Genomic DNA, 27,680 nt, shown 5'->3' with positions numbered 1-27,680 from the left:
TTCCAAAAGTTTCTACTGTGTTGCCAGGCACTACACACACTGTATTAATTCAGGGGGCTGAATCTGTTTAACAGCTTTCACGCTTCAGAAGTCATTATCTGGTCTCTAAAGGTAACTATCCTAACTGGTGCAGGAATGGGCCATTATCTACTGTGTACACAATAGCAGTGGGGTGCTGAGTCCCATTTTACTCCTCTAAGTGCAGAAGCCTCTGCCTGTTTCTACCTTAAGGTACAGCCTTACTACGATTTCATAGCTAGCTCTCATCTGATCTGTGGTCCATGCTTCTGGTACTGTCTATCAATGCAGTGATCAAGGCAACTCAGTTGGTTCTAATAAATAAGGCAATCCCAAATTTAAAAACTAATCAGCTCCTCCTAAGTGATAATCTCAACACAAAACTGCAAACTGTGCTGATGATGCTGGGAAAAGAGGAATTTTGTGCAGTGTGTCAGTCATTTGCATGAGCTCATTATTCATAGAATCATAGAATAGTTACGGTTGGAAAGAACCTTAAGATCATCTAGTTCCAACCCTCCTGCTATGGGCAGGGACACCTTCCACTAGACCATGTTGCCCAAGGCTCTGTCCAGCCTGGCCTTGAGCACTGCCAGGGATGGAGCATTCACAACATCCTTGGGCAACCTGTTCCAGTGCCTCACCACCCTCACAGTAAAGAACTTCTTCCTTACATCTAACCTAAACTTCCCCTGTTGAAGTTTGAACCTGTTACCTCTTGTCCTACCACTACAGTCCCTAATGAAGAGTCCCTCTCAAACATCCTTGTAGGCCCCCTTCAGATACTGGAAGGCTGCTATGAGGTCTCCACGCAGCCTTCTCTTCTCCAGGCTGAACAGCCCCAAGTTTCTCAGCCTGTCTTCGTACGGGAGGTGCTCCAGCCCCCTTATCATCCTCGTGGCCTCCTCTGGACTTGCTCCAACAGCTCCATGTCCTTCTTATGTTGAGGACACCAGAACTGTACACAGTACTCCAAGTGAGGTCTCACGAGAGCAGACCAGCAGGATCACCTCCTTTGACCTGCTGGTCACGCTTCTTTTGATGCCGCCCAGGATACGGTTGGCTTTCTGGGCTGTGAGCGCACACTGAAGCCGGCTCATGTTAAGCTTCTCATCAACCAACACCCCCAAGTCCTGCTCCGCAGGGCTGCTCTGAATCACTTCTGTGCCCAACCTGTAGCTGTTCCTGGGATTGCCCTGACCCAGGTGTAGGACCTTGCACTTGGCTTGGTTGAACTTCATGAGGTTGGCATTGGCCCACCTCTCAAGCATGTCCAGGTCCCTCTGGATGGCATCCCTTGCCTCCAGCATATCAACCAAACCACACAGCTTGGTGTCATAGGCAAACTTGCTGAGGGCGCACTCAATCCCACTGTCCATGTCGCTGACAAAGATGTTGAACAAGATCAGTCCCAACACCAATCCCTGACGGACACTACTCATTACTGCTCTCCAACTGGACATTGAACCATTGACTATAACTCTTGGTGTGTGGCCATCCAGCCAATTCTTTATCCACTGAGTGGTCCATCTATCAAATTGATGTCTCTCCAATTTAGAGACAAGGATGTCGTGCGGGACAGTGTCGAACGCTTTGCACAAGTCCAGGTAGATGACGTCAACTGCTCTGCCCCTGTCCATCAGTTCTGTAGCCCCATCATAGAAGGCCACCAAATTGGTCAGAAAGGATTTGCCCTTAGTGAAGCCATGTTGGCTGTCACCAACCACCGCATTGTTTTTCATGTGCCTTAGCATGTTTTCCAGGAGAATCTGCTCCAAGATTTTGCCAGGCACAGAGGTGAGACTGACTGGTCTGTAGTTCCCTGGGTTTTCCATTTTCCCCTTCTTGAAAATGGGGGTTATATTACCCTTTTTCCAGTTGTCAGGAACTTCACCTGACTGCATGATTTTTCAAATATGATGGACAGTGGCTTAGCAACTTCATTTGCCATCTCCTTCAGGACCCACAGATAGATTTCATCAGCTCCCATGGACTTGTGCACATTCAGGTTCTTAAGATGATCTCGACCCTGATCCTCTCCTACGGTGGGCCTAAGGTCTTCATTCTCACAGTCCCTGTATCTGCCTTCCAAGATTGAGTTGGTATGGTCAGAGCACTTGCTGGTGAAGACTGAGGCAAAGAAGTCATTGAGAACCTCAGCCTTCTCCAAATGCAGGGTAGGCAGTTCCCCTGGTGGCTTCCAAGAAGGCCCACATTATCCCTAGTGTGTCTTTTGTTTGCTGCATACCTATAGAAGCCCTTCCTCTTACCCTGGACGCTGTGTTTCCCCTCGCTCTGGTGTTGAAGGCATCCTCTCTGCAGCTACTCACCTCGGCAAATGACCATTAGTGGCTGACGATGACTGTTTCAGAGGCAAGCTATTAGAAAACTTGGTCAAATTTCACCAACAAGATTTCCACCCAAAAAGCATGAGATGAATTGAGAATACCATGTGCTTTTGATAAGAAAGGCACTACAGCTTCAAAAATGATCTTGTATTTCTTCCTCTGGAAAGGGAAAACATGCTAAAAAGCAAACAAAGAACGAGATGATTTTGATCTCTTGAAGAGATATACAGAATAGAATGCTCTACTCAGGGTTTTAAGAATTTCATATTTTATCCCTTTTAGCTGCAGTCAAAAAGTCTTAGTAGCTGACTGGGTGGATAAATGGAAAAACAGCAAGAAAATATTGCAAAACTGTTTGGAAAGAAAAAAAAAATACTTGTAGCATTGACTGGCTTTTGTGAATACTTTCCACTTCCAGATTAAGCTTTAAGCATGTTATTAAATACTTTGTGCCAATGGGGATTCCATCCAAAAGAAGACAGTTAGCAGAAGAAGGGAACAAGACAGTTAAGCTCTTTCAGACATAGCGAACAGCTCCTTGAGCTTTGCCCCAAACTCATGGGCCCTCCCCACCAATATCAAGCATCATTGCTTAGCCCTGCTATAGACATGCTTATCTTCAAATGTGTACTGTGAAGTTATGACTGTACTGCTGTATTGATTAAACCCTGGCTTATCATAAATTGATCAAGGTCTTGAAGCTCATTCTACTATCTTCCCATTTTCACAAGATGTTCTTCATCTTGGTATTCAAGACATGCACATCACCATACCTTCTTTTGATCCCAGCCTTGGGAATACCGGGCCCTCCCCTTCTGCTTTTAAACCTCAGGCATATTTTTGCTTTAAATAATCTCATGATCAAAATGGCAGTTTTTAACTGAATGTTAGTTCACATCAGTGGAAAGAAGTGCACTAAAAAACACCACAGAAGCTTGAGTGTTCTTTGTTAGTTGTATGATACTGTAGGGATAAATGAACTAGTGCATGTAGTATTCATCACAGCTGAAGGATTATGCACCATGCAACCAGAATGGTTTCTGAAGAGATTCTGGCATCCTGATCAGAGGCACCTCACAACTGGCCATTAAACCTGCTGGTGGTTAAAGCTAACCCATCTGTATCCCAGACATTTACCAAAAGCCTTCTTCCAACTGTATCACTGGAAGGAGCATCTAAGAATTTACCTCTGTTTGCCTTTAACATCCACAGAGGTAGAGGAAATTCTGTCTATCGGGGAGCCAAATCCTGGGAAACTTCTTTTCTTCTTGGTCTCAGTCACCTCATTCTCCATAGACACCAGCTCATCAAGAAGGAACAGTTTGGCTGCCAGGTTGGTGGCTGACTTCTCTTCACTGGCAACGGGACGTGCTTCCATGCCCAGAGCAGCAGAAGGCTCCAAAGGCTGCAAAAGAAAGAGGGGATGTTTGCTTGCTGCTTAAGTTGCAGAAGAACAATTTCAACCAGCATCACAGCAGCAGTCCTATAGATATGTCATCGTGAGAATACTGAACGTGGGATAATGTTTTAAAACAAAGATCCTTCTGTGAAACATGGCCATTTTCTACCCACAGAAGTTTGCTGTAAAAGGTTGGGATTTTAATTTTTTTTTTTTTTTTTTTTTGACAGAATTGAACTTGCCTTCATTATTATTGCAAGAATTATCAAAATTTATTACTTCACAAAGCCTGTTTTTGCAGGCCAGCCCACTGTCCCTATCTCAGCAGTGTGATTAGTATCACTTATAGCATGAGCCAAGTAATTTAATCCTTTTTAAAAATGCAATCACCATTACCAGACTCCAATATCCATCCTGATATTTTTCAGGAAACTGGTTTTCATTTTTTAAATGAATGCTAATAAATAGTAATGAAAACTTCTACAGAATTTTCCATCCAAAGCTGACTAATTAATTAATTGCTACTCAAAAAATATCCCAAGATAAACTTGCTCAGCACTGACATTCAAAGAATTTATGCAATAACACTATGTGGGGAGGAAGAAAGGAAAGAACAGTATGTTGAATTGACACAGTGTTTTGAACCTTAGTTATGACATTAGGCATAACATCTTTTCAAAACCAAGCTTTACTTTGCTATCCAGAATAGCTGAGAACATTGGGGTCTGTTAAGAGAGAAATGATACAAATCAAAGTGAAATAGTTGTTTTCCAAATAAAAGAAAACTAGGGAACAGCTAGTCTACAAAAAGAGATGTTAAGCTCAAGTCATTCTTTCTTCAGATGAAATGTTTGCCTTCTTGCTCCACCTGATCACAGAATTAGATAGAAATTTCTAACTAAAACTTTTATTATGTGACTTGAAGCATGTTTTCCTCTATCTTCAGAAGCACACCACTCTCTTATTCATACACAGTGAGTTTAGTACAAATGTAAAGCAAGCCATCACATGGGTGATTTAATGTGCTTGTCTCTACTGTGGTCTACACCATACTTGTGGTGGTGATGTTTCCCACTACTGATGGGTGGTATAACCAGTGATGGAGTGTATAAAACAGTGTCTTTATATAAGGAGGAGGACATGACCACAATGATCACACAAATGATGTAGCACTGTTAATACTTTTGCAAAGGATTTCATACTGTCCTCTGACTTTACTTTTTATGAGCCTCAAGTACACTGAGCAATCCTTTCTGTACCCTTTCAGGGTTATAAAACTTTCGTAGAGGTTTTCAACAAAATTATGCCTTTAAAAAAAGACTGAACTCTTCCCTCTGGTTAGTGGGGATAAATAGCTACAATAATGCTTGAAACTAGAAGGTCAGAAATAGCCTCTGCTCTTAAATACTTCATGCAGTCTCACTTGCTTTGTCTTAAAAAGGGTATAATGAAATTGTAGGAAGAGACGGCTAAAATGATAATCAGAAGTAGAAAACAGTTTTCCTTTGGTGAACCACGGAACAATGTACAACTTCACAGATAAACAGAGATAATTGTGAGTTACAGGGGGTAGAGTGGAAGGTTTATAAACTTATGAACAGCAAAAATAAATACTAGCTTTTTTTTTCCTCAAGAAAATGAGTTTCTCAATCCACCCAGTGAAGTCACCAGATGGTGGATTTAAAATAAATACAACGAGTAACTTATTAAACACAGCACATAGATGCAGTGGAATGCATTGCCAAAAGACGTCATGGATCGTCAGCAGCTAAAAAGTGCCCTGGTCCACTGCAACTCTATGGAGATGTTCTGTTCTTTTTTTTTTTTTTCTTAACAAATAAATTGTTCACAATAAAAAAATTTCGTTGTTGAAGACAGGCTACCAGGTCTTTGTAGCATCAGAACAGCATTTGCTGCAGCACTGGTGTGCGGAGTGGTTCCCCCAAGCTCTATTTTCTGTAACAAATATTATTTTGTATAATCAGGGCGTCTTCATTTGAAGACAGACAGTAAGGTAGAAGGATCCATCAGTATTCCCCTGTAAGCATCTAGCTTCTAAGCTGATCTTAAAAACCTATGTAAAGGCCCTACAGCCAAATAGTGCTACTTTGATTAAACTTTCAGACCCTTGATTTTTCTTATGGCATGAAACCACTACACAAATACCTTTCCTGCCAAATGTGTTCTGTGTCAGTATGACATAAAAAAAACAAAACAGAATGCAGTAGAAGTGTTTTCAGGTGCAATCCCCGCATATTCTGGATGAAACATGAGACAATTCTCCCATTTCATCTGCTGCTTTCCTTCACACGCTTAGGCAAGTAACTTTGCACCTTCCCTCTCCTGGTCTATTCAGTCTCCTTTAATTTGTAACTTTGTCTTCTGAAAGCTGCAGACTTCTCATGCTATTATTTGTCTTTAAGAAGAAGAATGAAACCTTTCCTTCAGTGTTAGAAGTTTGCTTCCCCCCCTCCATCACCATCACCTTCTTCCCCTCTTCAGGAAGTTTTCTACCCAAAGTCACTGGACAATGTTTTAACACACAGAAAATCCCATGGCATTTCAGGAGATTCAGTTGCATGAATCATTCTGTCTGTTCTCCCAGAGCCACACAATTTGCATCACTCTCTTCACTAGGCTGCTCCTTTGCCTTTGCGGAGTCAATACTGGTTGTTTACCTTCTAACACTGGATACTGTGTTGTCTTCTACATTCTGTGGCAACAAACAACCAAAGGAAGAGCAGTGTTATGTGACTAGCACCAGAAACATTCCCCTACCTCTGGAGCTGCCTCCACAAGGAGCACTGAGGTAGAATGCCACTGCAGCAGGGTAATCACAAGGGCCAAATGCACCACAACAAGCTGGAACTGCAGCATCTGCAAAGGAGAACAATCTGTTAACAACTTCACAGCTGCGTTCCCTTGGAACCTTGCTCCAAATGTCTTGAAGTGAAAGCAAAGGGAGATTCTGTTCCATGGCTGTTAATATGTTTTATCTCACAGAGTCACTGTATAAAACCCAGCAAACAGATAGTGCCAGCTGAATGCTCCTCACCTTTGGGTGCAAAATGAGCTCCCTCTTCTTTTCTTCTTTACAGCCCTGCAAATCTTTTAATTCCTTTCTGTGCATGGCCCAGTCCTTGAAATGTCAGCAGTAATGACCTCAAACTTGTGTTAGAATCAGATGAACTAGACACTCACTTGTAAGCAGGGAAACTTTAGCTCATAGTCATCCAGGTTGACAGTGACCTCCCCGATGCTGGAGAGGTGCTTAAACCTGTTACAGAAATCACACACCTCTCCAGGAGCATTTTGAAAGCAGGGCTGCATTTCACCAGTCCTCATGTGAGTTAACAGTAGCCACAAGTTCCAGGATCTTCCTGGGATCCTGGAAAAAAATTATGCAGCTTCCTGAAAAAGAAATATTCCAGGTGGGAATATTTCGGCTGATGTTAATAAGAACTAGGCTGGGGCCTCTAGTCCCAAAGGTATCTGCTAATTTGCTGATTACTCTGTCTCCAGGTCCTGCCCAGGAGCGTAATTCAAGCCTGATTCTGCCATTCTTTGCTGATTCTCCACTTGGCAAAGCAGAAATAGAAAGCATGTATAAATACAGTTCTATGGTGTATGATAGTTGTTTCACCCTCTGCATAGAAAATTTCCCACCAGGCAGAAATACATGGTAAAAAACATTTGTCTTTGTAACTTTTCCCCACACTGCAAAGGAGAAAAGCCACAAAAGTGTTAGAGTCCAGTTTTATAAGGTAAAGATATAATATTTGTAGTATTGTTTCTTAAAACAACACTTGGCTTTTTCCAATATGTTTTACATGTGCTTCTGTATTCTGTTATTTGGTTACCTCATTATATATTGTATGTATAATTTTTTTTATATATATTGTCCACAAGGGATCAGTAGTGAGGAAGAAAGCTGCTGGTTATTCTGTAGGGATGAAGCAGACTTAGTTCACTGGAATCAAAGGACAAAGTCAAAGCAATAAGCCAGGTGGTACCACTGTCTCTCAGTTCGGTGGCAACAGCATGAAAGTCAGACGAGAGTCTGAGTGTTTTTAAAGCTGTAACCTTCTACAATATATATTTTTGTATGTGGGTGTGCATTGAAATTTGAAGTAGTGGTCTACTACCTTCACAGGTAACCACATCCTGATTATTTGGATACAGAGACATAAAAATAAATGGCAAGGTTAAAAACACAGGTTTATTATGGTTTAAGGTCTGTGCTGGTATTCATTCAACCCAAGGACCAAATTGCTGAAAATAGCAACTGGTACATTAATCAAAATAAACATTAAGGCACCTGCAACACAAAAGACATTTGATTAACTGGTCAGAACTCGACGCCAGTTAAATTAGAAGAGAAGGAAACTGCAAGGACTTCAAGCTTGGCTCTAGTTCCCATGGAAATTAGTAGCTAAGAAGCAATGTTGCTGGTTTAACAAAGAGCAAAACTTAAGTCCAGCAAAAGCCCGTTGTGTCGATTCTCATGCACTGGTGGGACCAAGGGGGGAGAAAGAAGCAGGGTTGTTCTACTCGAAGTAGTTTAGCTCTAGAAAAGCATTTGCAAATCTTAGGGTGCAATGAGGATTATGTAAACATAATTAAAATCACAGTGTCTTCTGCCAGTTGGGGACTTTGCTTTCCACCTTCAGCCATGTCACAGGATCTTAGTTGTTAAAATAAACTGTTGCTTTTCCTCCTGGAGCTCATCTGAGCAATTGGATAGGCAGAGCCCTCCTGCCAAAAGGGGCTGTTCCAGCCATGCACTGGTCTTTGCTTTACCCCATCCACATTTTACCTTGACCCATTTCAAGAGAGACCTAGAGTGAGGCTTGGCAGTATTTGTTACTGAAGGAGAATAAGCAAAGCTCTTATGACCACATGGGCTTTTGCAAGACTCACCTTTACGACTTCTATTGAATTTCCATCCTTCTGGAAAACACTTTACCATCAATCTCACAGAGATAGGTCAAGGGATTGCGGTATAATTCAATGTCTTTAGTATCTCAGGGTCTGGTCTGGTGTTATTTGACATAAAATATGGTTTACCCTTCACTAAATGTAATTGTAAGTCTGAAATTCAGACATATTTATGTGTTTTAGTAATATGTTAGCTTGAAAAGTATCAAAACTAAAATTCCTCATATAATTAAGTATCTTGTTGCAGGTCCAATTAAAATAAAATTAAAGATAAAAGAGAGAACATTATCCTACCTTATCAAAGCAGTATAAACATTCAAAACTTCTTCTCAGGAATCTGTACAGAGCCATTTTCCAAGAAAAGATCACAAGAAAGCAAAATTCTTTACCAAACAAACTGTAAGTCTCCAACATCAAACCAGAAAACTTAAAAGATGCTTTTCTTTTAAAGAAAAAACCCAAAACAACCCAAAACAAAACAAAAAACACAAAACGAAAAACCAGAATGACATCTTGAAGATAAGTGGGCTGAACAAACCCCAGACAGCATGCAATTCATCACTAAGCTCCAAACCCATTGCCTGTCAAAAACGGTAACAGCTATCATTGCTCTTACCCATTTGAACTATCATATTTCACATTACTGTGGAGATTACTCTGTAAGTATAAATCACAAGAGCTTTATTTTTCTTGCTGGCCTGTTAGCAAGAGAACTGAGGCAAGACATCATGCCTTGCACCATAATCTTTCACTTCAGCTGCCACTATATAGATGACTATGCTTTGCTTGTTGTTGCAACACCAACATGGGACATGCCTGAGCTCACCTGCAAATGAGGACCTTGCTCTTGCAACTAGCAGATTGTGGAGGAGCCCAGAAGCCCTTGGGGTTTTGTGCTGTATGCTCCCAAGCTGACCTGATGCAGAGCCAAAGCACGACTATCCCACAGGTACTGGGAAGTGTCCATTAGGACTCCAGACCTTCTGCTTTACAAGCACGGGGATGATACTGGTGAGCCTCTATTACCTGTTAGCCAAAAAGACTTCTTCAGCTGGCTGGGGGAAATCACAGATGTGTATGCAAGACAATTACTGAGGTATTTTATCGCTGCTCCAGTGCTACAAAATGGAACCTATCTTGATCAAACGTACCAGTGAGTCCTAACGTTAGCCTTACTAGCCTTGGAATGGACACCTGATGATAATCTACCCTGGCCAAGAAAGTTATGCTGCATGAGTATCTTACCAAAAGTACAACTTCAAAATGGCTTGTGTGTAGCTCTGAGAATAAGTCTGCTCCTGCTGAAAAAAATTTGCCCTACTTTTCAAAGTTGTAGGGTGGATCTTCTGATCACGTTCATTACCACAAAGTGAAAAATATGCCCATACCAGCAGTTCTAGTGATTTCAAAAATTCGTAAGGGACCTTGTGTATCTCAAGTGTGAGTTTCTAGTCATGTACATATTGAAGAAAAGGAAGAAAATTCTAAACAAAACCCACCCTCAGAAACAAAAGCAGAGTCCAAACATAGGTTGAAGTGGTGTTTTTGTTCTCATCCCACAGATGTGATATGGAGCACTTCTTACATACTGCTTTCTAAAAAGATACTGAAGCAAAACATTGAATCATGGGACTCTGTAGTGAAATTAAATGTAAGCAGTCAGTGTCAGGTTGTGTTATTAATAATTTCTGGAGTAGGTGTAGATTTTTAAACAATGCTATGTATTTCCATTAGATATATGGTATAGACACTGCCAACTTCTACAAAGTAAATTGCCCTCTATTTTCAGTTTCCTGACTATGTAGATAAATAGATGCAGGTAGGTTTCATCTGATGGAATCAGAACTTTAATTTCATGGACTTACGCAAGAGGTGTATGAGTAGTTATTTTGAAATAATGCCTAGGTATATTTGTGTTCTAAATGACACGTTTTGTCAGACAGTATTTCAAGGCCAAGGATGTTCCACTTTCTGAAAATTAAGTTCCTTACAGGTTTCTCAAGAAGGCACTTTGATTAGTCATTACTTTTCAGAGTCTTCATTTCAATAATTGCACTCACTGTAGCAATATGATTTCCTATGTTTGGTCCTGACATGTTTTGATATCACAATGACAGTCATCTTTGCCTGTATTTTACTGAATTATCTATTATAAATGCTGACTAAGCTATTGGTAGCTGTGCTTTTGGTAGGCACAGATGTGGTCGGAGATGCTCAGTATACAACTATACCTACCATCTGTACTCAGATAAAACAGATGCAGCAACGGCTTAGTTCCTTCAGGGCTTGGACTAGACTCTGCACTGACCCTGCCTGTGGAAGACAAGAAGCTCGTGGGAGCATCACACAAACGGCAAAGCTCGTATAAAGAAAGACTGAAAATGCGTCCTCTAGTTCCAGCGCAGAGTTTGGAAAGTATACAAATGAACACAGCCATGCTGAGGTACATTTGCTTAACAGACACAAGCACAATTCAGGAAAAAAAAACCTAACAAAGGCGGACAAACACTCGTGGAAGACCAGTCAGTCTTGGTCCTCATCTCTTCATTTGAATAAAAAGCATGAAACCAAATGGCCACACAGAACAAATGAGGACACTTTTCCTTAGAATGGGCAGGAAGGAGACAAGTTGGACATCTTGCAAAACTGACTACACTGTGTAATAAATCTATTTTTAACAACAAATTTTAGAAATTAAAACCCCCAAGCTCATATTAATTCCATATATGTAGGAGACCATGAAGCTAGAGACACAAATAGAAGTGACAAAATCCGTCTAGAAGCCTCAGGATTATTCTATAAGGAAGGTGATATGAAGTGTAAGAAAATATCTCTTAATGGGAAGAACCTATTTGCACCTTTCCTAAGTAAGGTAATTGAGAGAGCTGCAGCATTTCTGGTATGCATAATGGAAAACAAAACATTATTAGACTATTCTTCATTGCCAACAAACTCTCAACCCTCCGCTATTTATATACATACTAACTGAATGTGCCAACTTTTCTAACCATTTCTAGCAATTTCACATTTAGCTTTCTTCATCTTTAGCATGAGAACTAAACCCATTCATTATTAGAGTGCCATCTTCAGCATTTGAGGTAAAAATAAGAAACCTTTCTATCAATAAAAATCAGTAGATAAATTTCTATATTAGAAAAAATATCTCCTTTCTTTTCAACGTTGGGGTGGTAAGTGGACGTTCTTCATACCTGGTATGAAGAGTATATTAGCAGAATACATTATCAATATAAAAACATAGACCATTTAAAGCCTAGTAAAAATATCCTTCAAGATAAGCTCTTAAGACACAAGAATGGCATTGGAATTTCTTAATGAGACTCAAACACTGATGCTGATTTACTGGTTAAACACTTAAGTGTTCTGAGCAAGGATATTACTTGAAGAAAACTCTTGGGGAAGATGCATTGCAAATGGAAATTAGAGAGTATAGTCTGTTCTCTGAGTTGACTGAGTGAAAAAGAAAGTTGCAATCGCTTGCAATCTTTGTCAGGGTCAATCAAGAGAGCTCTTAAAATTGTTTTGTGGTCCACATTTTTAATTTGCTGTTTAAGACCAGAGAGGTCATTCATTCAAAGTGTGAAAACAAAGCCCTAATCTACCAAAATCAGCGCAGCAGGTATTTACAAATACTGAAGAACACCTGGTCCAGCCAGTAATATTTTGCAGTTTTCCCATCATTTACACCATAGATTTTCCTGGTTTAGGGTGGATTTTTTGACTGGTATTCCTCATTATACTCATAGTGTTTTACAAGAAAAGTAGATTGAGCTGGATTTTGAATACAGGTGAGCAGAGGCAGGTATATGTAATAATTCACCTCAGGCTCTCTGAGTGAATCAGTGGGCAGGAGCACAAAATATTCCTGCAGCTCCTCAGCTGTCAGCTCTGCACTCCCCATGAGAGGATGGTCATTCCAAATTGAAAAGCCAAGTAAGGAATGCTAAAGGCACTATGTGCTTGTGCTTCAAAAATTAGCGGATTTTGAACTTTATTGTAGCCTCTGGACATCTAAACCAAAGGTTACTCACATGTATTTACTTGTATAACTCCAGTCTGGGAGGCAAAAAGAAACAGTGAAATAGTTTTGAACTCAGAATGAAGAAATTACAATGACTATCACTGAATCAGAGTCTGCCCTCATTTACCAAGCTGAAGTAGTCAGATCACTGGATAATTGCTCTGTGTAGGAATGTTTTTGCAGGCTTATTCTATTATTGCAGGTCTGTAGAAGAATCTGGATCAACATCTATCTAATATGGTATATAATAAAATCCTTTTGCAGATTCATAAATTAAAGACATTCCATAAATCATTTATCTTGTGTTTTACCATACATTAGACACAGCAAACTTGTCTACCACATATGTTATTTAGTAATGCAAAGGAACTATTATGTCATAGCTCTTCAGCTTATTTTAAGAAATAACATGCATTTGACAATAACATACAGACTAAAGTCCATAATAATGTAAACAGACAGCAGTTTACTGCAAAGCACTGCAAAAGCATGAAAGTAACTAGTCACTGTTGTAAAATACACTGACACATTTAGTTTAAATATTGGCTGATTAACTGAAGGAGGGAAGTTTCCACTGAATATTATTAGTTCAGGTTTAGTACCAAAAATACTAGGTGATAAGCATCTTCTTATCTTAATCCCAAAGTGGAAAAAGAAGCTGTGCTTTTCCCATTAGACATGAGCATGTGTATACCTTGTGCATGCCTGTTAATACAAAAACTTGAAAAAAAAAAAATAAAAGGAAGCAAGTACAGAAGGGAAGAAAGCTTCTGTAAACAGAGCAGAAGACACAAAACATCCCCAAAACATCTCTGTCCTCACTCCTCTTACCTTGCATTGGATACAAGAAATTCCAACCTTAATGGTGCTGCTATGTTCTTCCCCCTAACTTGTCCCTAATGTTCAGCTTTCTTTCAGAGTTTTTATAGTCTCTGCTGTAGGCTACAAACTCCAATCCCTGCCTTTGCTTTCTCTTACATCATTTCTAAAGATTTTCCACTGATCCTTGCCCTAAACCTTTCTCTGTCCTGCACTCTCACACACATACTTGCTGCACTTTTGTTATATTTATTGCTCTGATCAAGATGATTAGGTTATAATTAAAGGTCTCATTTTTTGTCGTTGTTGGGTTTTTTTTCTTTCTTTCTTTCAAGATTCAGACAGGCATAGGGGTGGAAAGATTTTCAGCAGCACCTCCAGTCCTCTAACCTCTCACTTTTGCAAACTGCAGTACAGAAACCTGATGTCCTGATAGTTTTTTTGGTGGTGTTTTTAACTTTATTTCTCAGTTACAACAGGAATAACTTTAAAAGGAATGCATTAACTTCAGGAAGAAATTAATTAGTGCATTTTAGCAAACTGACACTATTGTAACATAAGCATAAAAAAAAGGAGTGTGTTTTGTAAAGCAAGCCACAAGAATTTAAGTCTTTAAGACACTTCATTTTAGTTATGGAAATGATTGCAAAGTGTGAGCTATGAAGTTGCCTATCTTCCCTAAGCAATACCAGAGGACCTATTTCTTTCCCTGTTTGCCTCACTAGAATAAGTCTATTGCACCTTTTTTTAAATTTCAGTTTTTAATTGATTCACATAGCAATTGGAGACCAGTTTTGGGGTCTAAAATTCCAGCCTGTGCAGGCTGCAGTTAATTCATGGTGAGTTTATTCTCTAAATAGATAGGCACAGTACTTTCAAAATAGTTTTTACTCCAACTTGGTAAAAGCTCTTCCAACAAGCAATGGACAGCAAAAGGAAAGTTCAAATGCAACTTTGGGGTAGGTGGGGAAAATTTGCCAGCCAGGGAGCAAAAGCTTTGATTTCCTCATCTGTCTTGATCAGAATGATTAGAGAAAGGCAAGAGTTTAGTCATATTGTACCACAGCTCATTTCCCAGATAAGGGTGGCTGCAGAATTTTGCAGAGCTGACCTAAAGCACCAGGTCAGGTTAGATCATTGCAAAGCATCTTTTTGTCACACTGCCTGACTGAGGTATCAAGGGAAAAAAAGAGTCAGTGAAGAATGAAAGGCTGATTTTGCACAACACATGAGCACAACACAAATGTACAGCCCCAGAGAACAAGGAGAGGCAAAGCAAGAATTTCTATAGCATCTCTCAGTACAGGCAGATACAGAAGCAGAGCATGGCCCAGTGTGGTGCTTCACAAATAAGCGTTAGCCACATGAGCACCCACACTGATGGTAGACTGGAGCAGGCAGGTTGGTACCATTTTCCATTGTAGGGCACAGCAGAACAGTGATGACAGCTACAGAGATGCAAGTGGGCTCTGTGAATGCTAGAGCAGTAGCAGAATCAAAAGGGTAGAGCCAAACAATGCCATACTGCTGAAACTCAGCTACAAATGCTGCCACAGGAGGACACCTGGACTAATGCTCTCTTTTACAGTACTACCTGCATTTAGATGGTGGTGTGTTGCTGGAATTCCAAGGACATTACAGTACTTGACTGATGTGTATAAAACATGTGGGCAGGATCTCGTGTGAAAAATTATAAGCATGACCTAACCACAAGATATTATTAGATTCATGGGGTACCTTTGCTACATACTATGAGGCGCTGCCTACCAGCTACTGCAGTTCTAGGTACTCAGTTCCTCTTTTTTCTGTTGGAAAGACACAAGGCAGCACTCACAGGCATGTACTCCTCTTGGCATGTACTCCTCTTGGGAGTTTTTACAAGCCCTATCTCAAGCTCTTTAAGCAGGATCTCTGTAGGGCTCCATTCTGTTACCACGTTTGGTGGTGATGAGGCTGGTAGGAGACATGGGCTGCGTCACTGAGAGTAAGTTGATGACAGACAACTGAATGCTGGTAATGTGGTCATTTCAGTATTTCACAGCACAGGGTGAAGCGTAGACAATGGCCGAGACTCAGCTGGCCAAAGTTTAGCACCTCACCAGAGTGAGTGGGACAGTGGGCTGCAGAAAAATCTGGAGGAGAAATGAAACCATATTGTCATCTCCGTTGACTCCAAGAGGACGTCTAAGACCTGGTATTAAAATTTACTTTTAGGCTGTCCACTGATCAACAATCCTATAACAAAGCTCCAGCCACTTTTGTACCACCTGGGCCTACTGTGAGGTTGTGGCTTTTTCTTTTAGAGAAGTAACATGCACTTTTTCTTTTTCAAAATAAATTTATCACTGTGCTCTTCCTACAAAAGCATACAATCTAAAAGATTTCAGAAATGGTTGCTGATGCACACAACTCTCATCTCTGACTGGGAGGTGTGAAAGACTCAGATCTGAGTAATTAGTCATCTTCATGGGCTGCTACTGACCTTCGAATAGGACATATGTTACCAGCACACAGTGTTTTGGGGGGGGGGGGGAGAGAGAAAATTAGAAAAAAAAAAAAAAAAAAAAAAAAAAAAGACAAGAGAATAGTGTGTTGGAGTGTTAACTTTTAATTTCCTATTCTAAATTGACCTAGATTTAGCAACAATTTACAGATACCTTTTTGAAATGTTCTGGAGAAGGCTGTTAAGGAAGACTTCCCAGATAATGAAAAAGGTATATGGTGGTGACTTAGCTGGCAGAGTGCCCAAGAAACAGACATCTTCAGCACTACTGTGGTTTAATTATACTATAAGTATAATTAAGTTAGGGCAGCCAAGAGTTTGGAAGAAATCTTTATTGCCTTAACCATAAATGAATAAAAAACTATAATGTGATTTTCTCAACTATGAGAACAAAAAGAAGGGAATTGGAAGAGGTAAGGACACAAGACATGAAGCTTTTTTTGTTACCATTCAAAAGAAAGACAAACTTGCATCCCTGCTGCCCTCATACTCTCACAAAGCGATTTCCGTAATTCTTTCAACACTAGTTTGCAAATCAATTGAGCTGTCTCAATGTTTTCCTTAATTCCTTTAGTAGACAAGTTCTTACTCAGAGAGCAGGAATTAGCAAAGGTTTACTTCTGTAGGTGTTGAGCAATCTTGCTCTTCATCATCCTTCCCTGTGGAAACTATATTTGGGTTTGCCAGACCTCATCTTTGAAATTTTGTGAATATGCATGCTTGCTAGTTTTCTGTATTGTACTTTTAATCTTTTTCTTCTCCCACTAAAACATGACCACCACAGATTTTTCTGTTAATACATAAGAGGGAATGTCAGAAACCAAGCTGATTGCCACCTATTTTTGTGTAGATATACAAAGCCAGACAGCAGATAACTCACTGTAAACAGAACTATGCAAAAGAGATACTGCATTAACAATGTGCACGCATGTTTTCCAATTGAGGGTACATTCTACCTTGGAAGGAGAAACTGTGTTAAGACAGCTATTTTTAAATCTGCAAACTATCATAGTAGCTTTTGCTGTGCCACTTCTATGTAAGATGACTCCTTACAGCTAGATGGATTGTGAGAAACAAAACCCACAAAGAGAAGGTAGCATATAAAACTGAAGACAGTAACATTCTTCAGGAATGTTAGGCTTCCTACTAGCAGTTTCTATATATGTACTTTTAAAAAGTCCTTTGTGCTAGAATTAAGTGGTTGTGATACGTGCTGGGTCATGACATATAAGAATCCATAAAAAGCACTCACAAAACAAAAAATCCTCCAAAAGGACAGTTTATTGAAATGCAGGTTTTTTTCTGTAACAGTCATGCTATGATGAAGAAGGATGCATTGGGAAATATAAAAGACAGTTTGTCTTTTCTGCCCATGTCATCGTTTTGTAGTCTAAGATCTCCGTGAGGAGTAAAGATGACCAAGAGTGACAGGGCCTTTTGTGCTATGGACATGATAGTCCACAAGCTGAGGGCCACAAAACAGCTTTGTATAAGAGGTGCCAAAGTACTAAGCAAATAGTAATAATTCTGGGACAATATCAGCCTGGTCCTAATTCAAACTGGTAACATGGAAGTGAAAATGAGTAGACTGTGTTTCCATCCCCTCTAGCTATGCTATGTAGAGCCAATGCTAAACGCAAAGATAAACTAAGAGCCAGCCCCATCTTTCTGTGCTAAGAAGGGAGGGAGCGGTGCTAATGTTTTCACACTGCCTCCCCAGTCAAAGACATGTGTCCTGATGTCACCTGTCACTGAAATAAACTCTTCTTGACCCATGAACCTTTGTGGCATGGTTCACAAAGCACAGAACAGCACGGTGTGCATCTTGGCTGCAGAGCATGTATTCCAGCTCCAGAGCTAATTGCAAATGTGGCAATGTAGCACAGCACTGAGTGCACAGCAGCAGCTTAAATTCAAAGACATGCTCACAAGAAGAAAATACTTGTCTGTGATGAAACTCTGTCCTGCCTTACACTTTTTTTTTTTCCACACAACTGATCACCATTTTCTGTGCAGAGCTGAGATGTGGAGCTTGTTTCATTGGCATCAGGAGAAAGGATATTGAAGAATTAAAAAAGCAGCTAAGCAGCAAAACAATGACAACAGTCTGGGGGGGAAAGGGGAAGGTGAATTATATTCTTCAGACAGAAACCAATGGTGTGGGAGCTGTGGATAGAGACCCATGGACCACTCAGAACATCCCAGGATGCTGCTGGAATTGTCGCTACTAGTTTCTCACCTGAAATGCAGGTAGAGGAAGATGAAGTCACATGAAAGGTGGGGCTGGGCATCTGTTTCTCCCTGGAAGCAATTTCTGCACCAAATTATGTTAATAAGGAGTGTACCACACCCCCATTCCTGGTAAGCCCATCCCTGGAATGGTGGCTTGTACAGCAGGACCACTTCAACTGGACAGAGACCTTTCCTTGTCAGACTCTGCACCTTTCTGCAGTGAAGCTGTAATTTGTTAAACAGCTGCAGCATCGCAACTGGAATAATCCAGGATAATCCGGTAATCATTTTCTGCTATAGCACAAACATTAATCAGTCAGTCATCGCCCTCTAGAGGTGGTCACATTGCGGGTAGAGCTGATTTGGGTTTGTTGTAAATGAGTTATCTGAGAGACCAAGCACTTTTGTATGCAGCAAGAGGAAGGTATTTGCTGATTAGAGTAGATCCATATACCATTACAGGATGAAATTACTGAGCGCTGACTGTCAGCTCCTCGATTATTCCTTCTCTCTGTTGCTTGAGAGGTCACCCAATTTGCAGCATTTTGCATTCACGTATTTTGCAGTCACAGTACTGCAGAGAGGAGCGAAACAGAGAGAGATAACTATATGGCACAGCTACAATGAAAAGCAGTAAAAATAACCCCCAGACTAAACTCTCTTCTTTCACATCTTATTTTTCTCCAGCAAAGTACATAAATTAAACCAGTGCAAAACTGCATTAGTTGATTGAGCTCATGCAAGCTGAATGTGTTGGTGTGACAAAAGCAGGAGGCCTTTATCTATAGACACAACCATGCACTCTCATTTCTTTCCCTTGACTGGTATAGGTAAGAAATTTTTTAAGGAAGAATATAAAGCGTGATGAATAGCAAGTAACCCACAATATAATAGAGCAATGAATATACTATTTCATGTGTGCAAAGACCTTGTTGTTGATAGGTGAGTATTTATTTAAGGAGAAACTCTTCTGTGCAGAGAGAGACAGCATGGGATCCTGGAGGCAGGAATAACTCATGGCCAGGTTTCCCCAGACACATCCTCTTTTTTCCAGCTGGAAATTCTGTCTAGGTGGAATTCAGCAATTTTTCACATTTTCTTCTGGCAGACTGGTTGGATGCACTGGCTTGCCTACATATGGAGGGATTCTGCAGGTATCCACACAAATGTACAGACCATCTGCACATGTGCAGCTCTGTACCTGAACATATATTTCTGTTGGCCTCATTTAAACAAAAAAAGAGCAGAAGTCCAGGATCCCAGTAACCATCTCACTGAGAACATTACCCCGGGATTCAGGAGAGCTGTCTTCTGTTACAGAATCACAACATGGTGGAGACTGGAAGGGACCTCTGGAGATTGCCTAGTCCAACACCCTTGCTCAAAGCAGGGTCAACCAAAGCACCTTGGTCAGGGCTGTGTTTAGTTTTGAATACCTGCAAAGATGGAGGCTCCACAACCTCTTCAGGCAGCCTGTTCATTGTTCAGCCACTGCCACAGTGAAAAAACGAACCAACCAACCAACCAACCAAACACAAATCTGATGTTTAAGTGGAACTTCCTGTATTCAGTTTGTGTCCATTGTTTCTTGTACTTTTACTAGGCACCACTGAAGAGAATTTTGCTCTGTTTTCTTTCTCCCCCATCAGGTATTTATATGCATTAGTAAGTTCACCTCTGCTATATAACCCCAGCTTGCTCAGCTTCGGCTCAGATATGCCAGATGCTCTAATATGTGGTCCTTCCAGTATGTCCATGCCTCCCTCGTGCTAGGAAGACCAGCACTCTAGATACATGTACACGCTAACACAGCCTGGGATGCTGTTGGCCTACTTTGCTGTAAGGGCACTACTGTCTCATGGTCAACTCACCCACTTCAGGTCTTTTCTAAAAGCTGCTTTCCAGACATTCATCCCTCAGCCTGTGTAGGTGCATGGGGTTAGTCTCAGCTTCACTTCTGCCTTGTCTAGATGACGTTGGATTCAGCTCTCTGGGACTTAGTGTCCAAAGTGATGATGCTACTGGCCTTCTTTCGTAAAGAGATTTCAAACTTTGTCCAAGGTGGGTGTCATTTTCATTTGTCCTTCATAGGACATTCATTTGTCCTCCTTATCATCCTCTGTCAATGTGTGGTGGCTCCTATTGACAACACTCGCTTCCATGTGGGCTTTTATAGCAGTCGCTGTCCTGATGCCCACGTGCCTTAGATTTATTTACCTTCTCTGCTGCAGTGTCCTTTCTTTAGGAGCTTACACACACACACACATTATTCTACTACACTACAGATCTAGAAACAGAGGCAGAAGACTGAGCACTGTATAGCATGCTATGCCTAAGGGCTACGAAATCCTGTTCGGAACATTATGACATGGAAAATGCTCTTTTATCTTACCAGCTTTTTTCCCCTCCGTGGCAGCTGTATCCTAGCCTAACCTAGAAGCCAGGGAGAACCTCCAATTTTGTTCCTGTAGGGAGTGCCGGGCATTGAACATTATCCAGTTCCTTCTGCATGGAATTGAACAATTTGTGCTTGATTAAAGCTGTGAGACTGCCAACCTCAGAAAACTCAAGGTCCTAACATTGCCCGCTTATTCTTACTGTATGTTTCCTTGTCCTCTGCATCATGCCACACACGGCCAGGTCCTTCCCCTCCACAGGCCAATGTTTGTCTTTCATGAGGATCTCTGCCCTGAAGCAAACTGGATTCCTTCATGGGTTTTCCTACCCCCATTTGAAGTTACAGTGTCCAAGCACTTTGGAAATAAACAATGATTCAAATATTTTCACACCTTTAGGGGCAAAGAAGTACAATTATCCCCTGCCAAATTTCTAAGGCTAGCTCTAAAAGTACAGGTTTGTCGCAGCTTCACAACATAACTCTCCCTAGTCATATGCAGCAGAAAGCAGGCTTGTACTATGCATAGCATTAAGTCACTATAACTATAGGCATTGCTGCTGGCATACTAATGGAGCTGCATAAATCATTATTGATTCATGTGAGCAACGTAATCCTCTGGGCTCCAGTTACTCACACCAAGCTGGGTTATGTCCAAAACCCACATACTGCCCTCCCTGAGACATGGTTGCTCTCTGGAGCCTGTTCAGTGCCTCTCCCTACCTGTCCCCTTGTCTTCACCTTCACAGGGGACCTCCACATCTTACACAAGAACATTAGAAGAAGGGACAAAACCACTTTCCTTCCACTGGGTTGACCCAGTTATCCCAGGTGTGAATCAACTGGATCTCCTGTGGGAAGAGACTGGCCATCTACCTCCGTAAGGGCAGAAATACTGGATTTGTGCTTACTTTACAATTAGACTTGGAACCCAGGAGCAAGAACATAGTATAGTTTCTTATGTAACCATGTATTTATTTTGGTTACTTGCGGCTTCAAGACAAATCTGAAATGGTGCTGGACTGTGCTGCTGCCCTCAAAAGAAGCTTGTCAGCAGAGCAACAATAATGTTCTGCTACTGAAAATGATGTGCTGGGCTTTATGGTCAGCTTTTAGTCTTGAATGCTTTTTTTCCACTTTGATATTTGAGCCCTCCCCTCAAAGCAAATCCTTCAAATGTGTACATGGCTCTCCAAGCAATGGTCATGGGAGGACATAGACAGGAGCAAAAAAAGATGCTGACGGCATCTGAAAATGATTTGCAATCTCTTAGCCGCATGAGCTCAGTCACATTAACATAGTGATTTAAATACTGTGGATAGCTTTTCTGATGTTCTTTTAGAAATTTCTTATTGGAATTATTAGGTGTCCAAAATATATTTAAAACCAACCAACCTGTGGAATGAAACAGAGCAGATAATACTGACTAAGCACTCCAAGCCCTGTCTTCCTGCTCCAAATCAAGCACATTGCCACCAAGCACACAACTCCAGTGACCAGATGGGAGAGGATCTGGAACTGGGCTACTGAACTGCATCATGTCACAGAAGTTTGATGTCACAGCACAAGATGCTTCATGGGTCTGAAGCATCTACACTCCCCACAGCCCAGCTTTGCTGTAGCAAAGCCTGATTGTTAGGAGCGGGGAGTGCCCATTTCACTGGAATGAATTTGGTTCTCACTAGACCAAATAGATAGCCAACAACCAGAAAACACAGCCAGCTACCAGCCAGTCCTGGTCTTCTCATCCTAGTCACAGGACTGGCTTCGATTCAGCCAGGTTATAAATGGAATAACTGCTCTTAGGTCAATAGCCCTGATGATAGCAGAATGTGCTGTCATTGTACTGATGTCAGTGGAGCAATCTGTGATTTCACCAGTGCTAACAAAACCAAAGCCCGGCTGCACAGAATGAGAGAAAATTCAGACACTGTTTCTTCAAGGCATTTATCAACAACCAGTACCTGAAGCACATCAGTCCTACCCTTCTTCCATCCCTTTTCCGCCTGGTTTCTCAGACCAAAGTCTTTCTTTATTATTCAGTGATTTTTTTCCCCCTCCTCTCTATCTCAAGCAGGTCCCTCTATTGCCACACAAATAACACAAGGTAACCAGCACTGTCCTCAGGGAGCAGCCACAGTTAATGAGCAGCATTTTATACTTGACTGCAAACCTCTCCCTTCGCCTGGTGTCTGCACAGGCTCTCGAGGTTTCAGACAGCTGGGAACATCAACCTGAGACTCTCCAGGTTGTTTTCTGGGGGATATGGGAAATACCCAGTGTCACAAAAGAGAGTTTAAGTTAGTTTAAGTTAAGTGGCTATGTGTACAGCCGCACAGCTAGAAAGCAGAGAAACCTCAGCCTGGAGCTGACAGTGACAGATGACTGTAGGTGCTGTGAGTGTTCACTGCTCCTCACATTACCCAAATGTCAGGGTTTTAAAGTGATGTTATTAAAGCACCACAGGAGTGCAAAGATCTGTGTAAACTGAGAGGATAATCACCATGCAAGCAGAGAATGAGCTGTTTGACTGTGTTGAAATTATGCTATTTGGTATCCCTCTAATTTGTCACATGACTTGATACACTAAAAAACCCTTATATTGTTTTTATGCTCTGGGTCCATGACAATTGCTTTTCCTGCACCAAACAATGATTTGTAAAGTGACTTTTCTCATTCCCAAACCACCCCAAATTTTGCAAATTAGTTTCCACGAATTAGAAGTGGTTTAGAAATAACCTTGGCTCAGGGACTGGTACTGTTGTGGGGCTTTTGCTGCCATGACAGCTAGCTGGGGGAAGATAGCTAGTTCTAAATTACTCTATTTTTACATTAATATTTGTTTTAGAGCAAAACAGCAGTAGAAGCAGTATTATTTCCATTGCTTGTTCTGGAACAGGACTGGTTCCTAGGAACCACAGCTTTTTATCATCTGAACATAGACATCCCTGGTCATTTCGTATGGAAATATATCCACTGCCTCCCCAGTCCCAAACCCTGGTCTCACTGTGTGGGTGCAGGGAGCAATCCCTTTTCTCCTCTGTGCTAGGTACTACCAGCAGAAATATATCACACTTTACAATAGAGAGCCTTGCATGGCTAAAACCTACAGCCCAGTATCATAGAATGGTTTGAGTTGGAAAGGACCTTAAAAATCATCTGGTTCCAACCCCTCTGCCGTGGGCAGAGGAAAGGCGACAATCTGTTCCTGGGTGGGCTTGACTCTCCAGTCTTTTTGTTACCAGCTGAATGTGCTAAAGAATTGAATGACAGAAACTTCCTAGTTAAAATTATCTTTGTCAGTAAAAAATATTTTCCTTCCTAAAATAAGATTACCTTCCTAAAGACATTGATTTCAAGTAGCAGAGAGGTCACATAGACCAAGATGGCCTTTTTAATGATATGAACAATGGTTGAAAAAGATAAGACTAGGAGTTGTCATTTCCTAGGAACCCATCAGCTGGCTATGAAATGGTGATTACTGCTGTTCACCATAGCTCAGTGCTAGATTTGAATCCGCTGTGCAGAATTTCAAATTGCAATACTTGGCTTACATACTTACATATGTAATACTCATACTCAAAACCACAGGTGTTCAAGCTCAGAGGGGTTGAAGAGCATCTTTGTGTGAAGCTCTACAATACTGATAGATCCAGAGTTGTCCCATGGCTGTCCAGTTCTGTTCAACCACATTCTGTTTTGAAGGGTACAGAAATACGGAACAGGAACAACTAAAGAAAGGTCCTCTCAGCTGCTATTATAGTCCCTTTGCTCCTTTTTTTTATATTTTGACTGCTCATTGCCACCTACAGTGAAGGCTTGATTTTGCAGCACACTATAGATGGCAGCAACAGAGGAAGCAGGGAGATCCTACCTGTCCTATACCAATACCAGCTATGACATTGCACTAGATGCTGAGCACTTCCCCATCTGCAAACAGACCAGCTCAGACTGACAACTACGGCACCTCTGGATAGAGGATTAGATACATGTTCAAAGCTCTTGCTTCCGTAATAGGACCCAAATTTCAGTGTCTTCTGAGTGCTCTGAGGACCCAAGCATTAATGTGTCTTGGCTAATTCACTGAGTTCTTCATACTTTGGGAGATCAAATGTGCAATTTTAAGGTTTTCAGAGAAATTGCAAAACTGATTTAATGGCTCACTTAAAAATTTTGAAAGAGGTATTCAACAGCTTACAGAGGATGGGGTGGATGGAGGCGTCAGGAAGAGGGGAAGGGAAAAGGCAAACAAATCAGGAGAGGCACAAGACCAAGCTGTATTCCAAGCACACACAGTGGAAAATGCAGGCCACTGCCAGCAGACTAATAATCCATATTCTTTCTATGCACTGACCTCTTCTAAGAAAAGAAAAGAATTTAAAGGAGCATAAATGACAACTGTACACATTCTGGAAGCAAAGCTGAAAGCGCTGGCAGGAAAAATCACCCCTCTTGTTACAGATCCATTAACATGTTCCCTTCCCCTTCTGCCTGAGCAGCACAGCTCACACCTGCAGAAGGAGAGGGAGAGAATGACTGCTTCTTGCCTGCAATGCAGTCAGTCCTCAGCACAGCAGAAGGATGGACATTAACTCTGAGTATGAATGTGGCAGGATAGATGTGCATTACTGGAAAAGCCCCTGTAGCACACCAAACGTGGGCACCTGGGTAGGCACAGCAGATTTCTGGAGAGCATGTGAAAGAGCAAGCATTATACCCAAGGGAGTTCCCAGCAGCCAAGGTGCAGGTCACATGCTCCTTCCCCTCCCACGATCAATGCACTGCTTTAGGAACTGCCCTCCAAAAAGCTGGGAACTAAGGAAATCATCCTCAATGCTTTTTCAAAAATCACAAACTTCACTCCTTTTGCATGCTCCAGATGGCTGTAGTAGCAACAACAGACTCAGCGAAATACTGACAGCTAGATCAACAGATAACGTAAATGTGTGCAGGGTTTATTTTCTCTTGATCTTTATATAGCTATGTTCTCATACATGTACTCTGCATTATACTTCTCCTCTCGTGCTGTTCAATACCTGCCCTTTGCCCCAGTGAAATGAAAGTCATGTTCATTTTGCACACGCTTTTTATACCAGTTTTGTTTACACACTTTTTCTGGCCAGCTTACACACTGATTAGGTCTGATCTGCACAGATAAACAAGATTGCAAAATCATCCCCAAAATTCCCAGTGGAGGATATTCTTGCCTGCTCCAGCTTTGCATTTGGCCCGTTTGCCACAGTCATTGCAGGGTTGAGGTAGTGTCAGTACTATGAGCAATGAACTAAATATTCTTTAGTGCTGATGAAAATCCTAAGAAATTCACTGAAATCAGTGGAGATATTCCAGATGAGGGAGGTATATGGCTCAACAAAAATGATGGAATAAAAAACACCCACAAATGCAGAAGATGTTGTCTAGATGGTTAAGCTAGCCTGGGGTCTGTCATGAACACATCCCTTGACACCCATGCAAAAACCTTTTGCACTGCAGCATTAGCACATGACACTTATCTCCCTATCACCAGCCCAAAACTGCTGACTTTGTTGGCTCATGCTGACTTCCACTAGGTCAAAGCTTAACCACTGATATTACCTAGAAAACACATCTGGGGGGATGTTCAGCAATGGTACCCCAAGTGCCATGGCTAGTGAGCTGCAGAGTGAACCCCACCAGCACGGTCAGAGGGGATGCTTAGGGCAGGAAAACTGGGGCTGACCCCCTGCACTGGGACAGGGTGAAGGATAAACCAGCAAAATAAGTAAAAGGTTCCTTTCATCTCTCAGTATTATTTTGGTGTTATAGCTTCTCTATCCTCAGTAGCATTTACTTTGGCATAACTGAAATGAAGATGCCATCCAGGAGAATAAGAAACTCTGAGACCAGCTGAAATAAGAGGAAACACTGCTATACTCCACCAGCTCCCAGTGGGACAAGTCAGCACAAATACCCTGAAAGTAGAAGCAAATCACTGTACAGAGCTACACAGATTTTCACAATGACTTTAAATCAACTAAACTTTCCAGCAGTTGAGAATTTGGCCAATAACCTTGGCTGGAGCTGAGCTGACCTTTGTCAAGCTGGAATCCTGCCTTACAAGTCCTCTACAAGTCTTCAACAGAGTGCTGGACCTGCCTGCACTGATTGTGACAGGTAGGTGCTGATGGGATAAGTTGAAGCAAATAGCTCCAAACAGAAAACAGAGATTTGGCTGCAGCTGCAAAAGAAGGATACACTGCGTTAGACATTTATCCATCTTTGGACCCGCTTTGGACAAGTGAACCTAGACTAAAGAGGTTAGCTGGTGGGCTCTCACATTTCTTCAGAGAACAAACATCTGCATGCAGTGTGCACACTTTGCTCAGATTTGTCAATCAGAACATTAATCTATCATGACAAAAAAAATTAAAAGCCCAAGTCACCAGCCATAGGGCTGCTGAAACCAGGCCCTTTGGCTACTTCAGGGAGTTTACTAGGTGTGTATAAATAAACATGGAAGACTCCAATACTGCAGCAGTTTAACGAAGTGCTAGAATCCATTCTGAAATGTTTATGAGGTGAAAATAAGTAAGCAACCTCTACAAAACCAACTGACATTTTTCAATTTATGAGGCTTCCCATCCTGCAACATCTATTATTTTACATGAAGATTTTAATCTAAAAACTGCCTTTCTGAGCTCTGCAGATGGGAAGGCTGCTGAGATTCTGGGCTGACATCCCGGGAACCACAATAGATTGCCTGGTATTCACAGTCGAGTTTTCTAATAAGGCGGTACACATTTCCAAAATGTCACTGCACAAGTGGCCATTGGTGGAGCTATTTTAAGGCAGTGGTTCAGGAAGACTCTTAGACTTGTTGTGCCTGTTCCTGAATTGACAGTCATGCATTCCTTGAACTTTCTTAAGACCCTGCTGTGAGAGAGACTTTAATGGCAAAGACAGATCCAGGATCACTTACTAGAAAAGATTTTTATAACTTGATTTTCTTC

General features: G+C 41.4%; 1 protein-coding gene across 3 annotated transcripts in view; it reads right to left on the bottom strand.

Moving 5' to 3' along the window:
* The window catches only part of OSTN (osteocrin), a 69,895-nt gene that overhangs the window by 2,710 nt on the left and 39,505 nt on the right, over window positions 1–27,680 (bottom strand). For 2 of the 3 annotated variants that reach the window (XM_030494800.2, XM_030494799.2), the window contains exons 2-3: window positions 6,544–6,642; window positions 3,554–3,771 (exon numbers count right to left, since the gene is read on the bottom strand). In XM_030494800.2, coding sequence (XP_030350660.1) covers window positions 3,554–3,771; window positions 6,544–6,642 — 317 coding nt within the window. Of the gene's footprint in view, window positions 1–3,553; window positions 3,772–6,543; window positions 6,643–13,573; window positions 13,624–27,680 lie in introns of those variants that run through there. The other variant, XM_030494801.2, reaches the window with a different exon arrangement.

This window comes from Strigops habroptila, chromosome 8 (genome assembly GCF_004027225.2).
Source record: "Strigops habroptila isolate Jane chromosome 8, bStrHab1.2.pri, whole genome shotgun sequence".
Classification (NCBI taxonomy): Eukaryota; Metazoa; Chordata; class Aves; order Psittaciformes; family Psittacidae; genus Strigops; species Strigops habroptila.
Note: the sequence above shows the minus strand (reverse complement) of the source record. Positions and strands in the feature narration are given on the sequence as shown.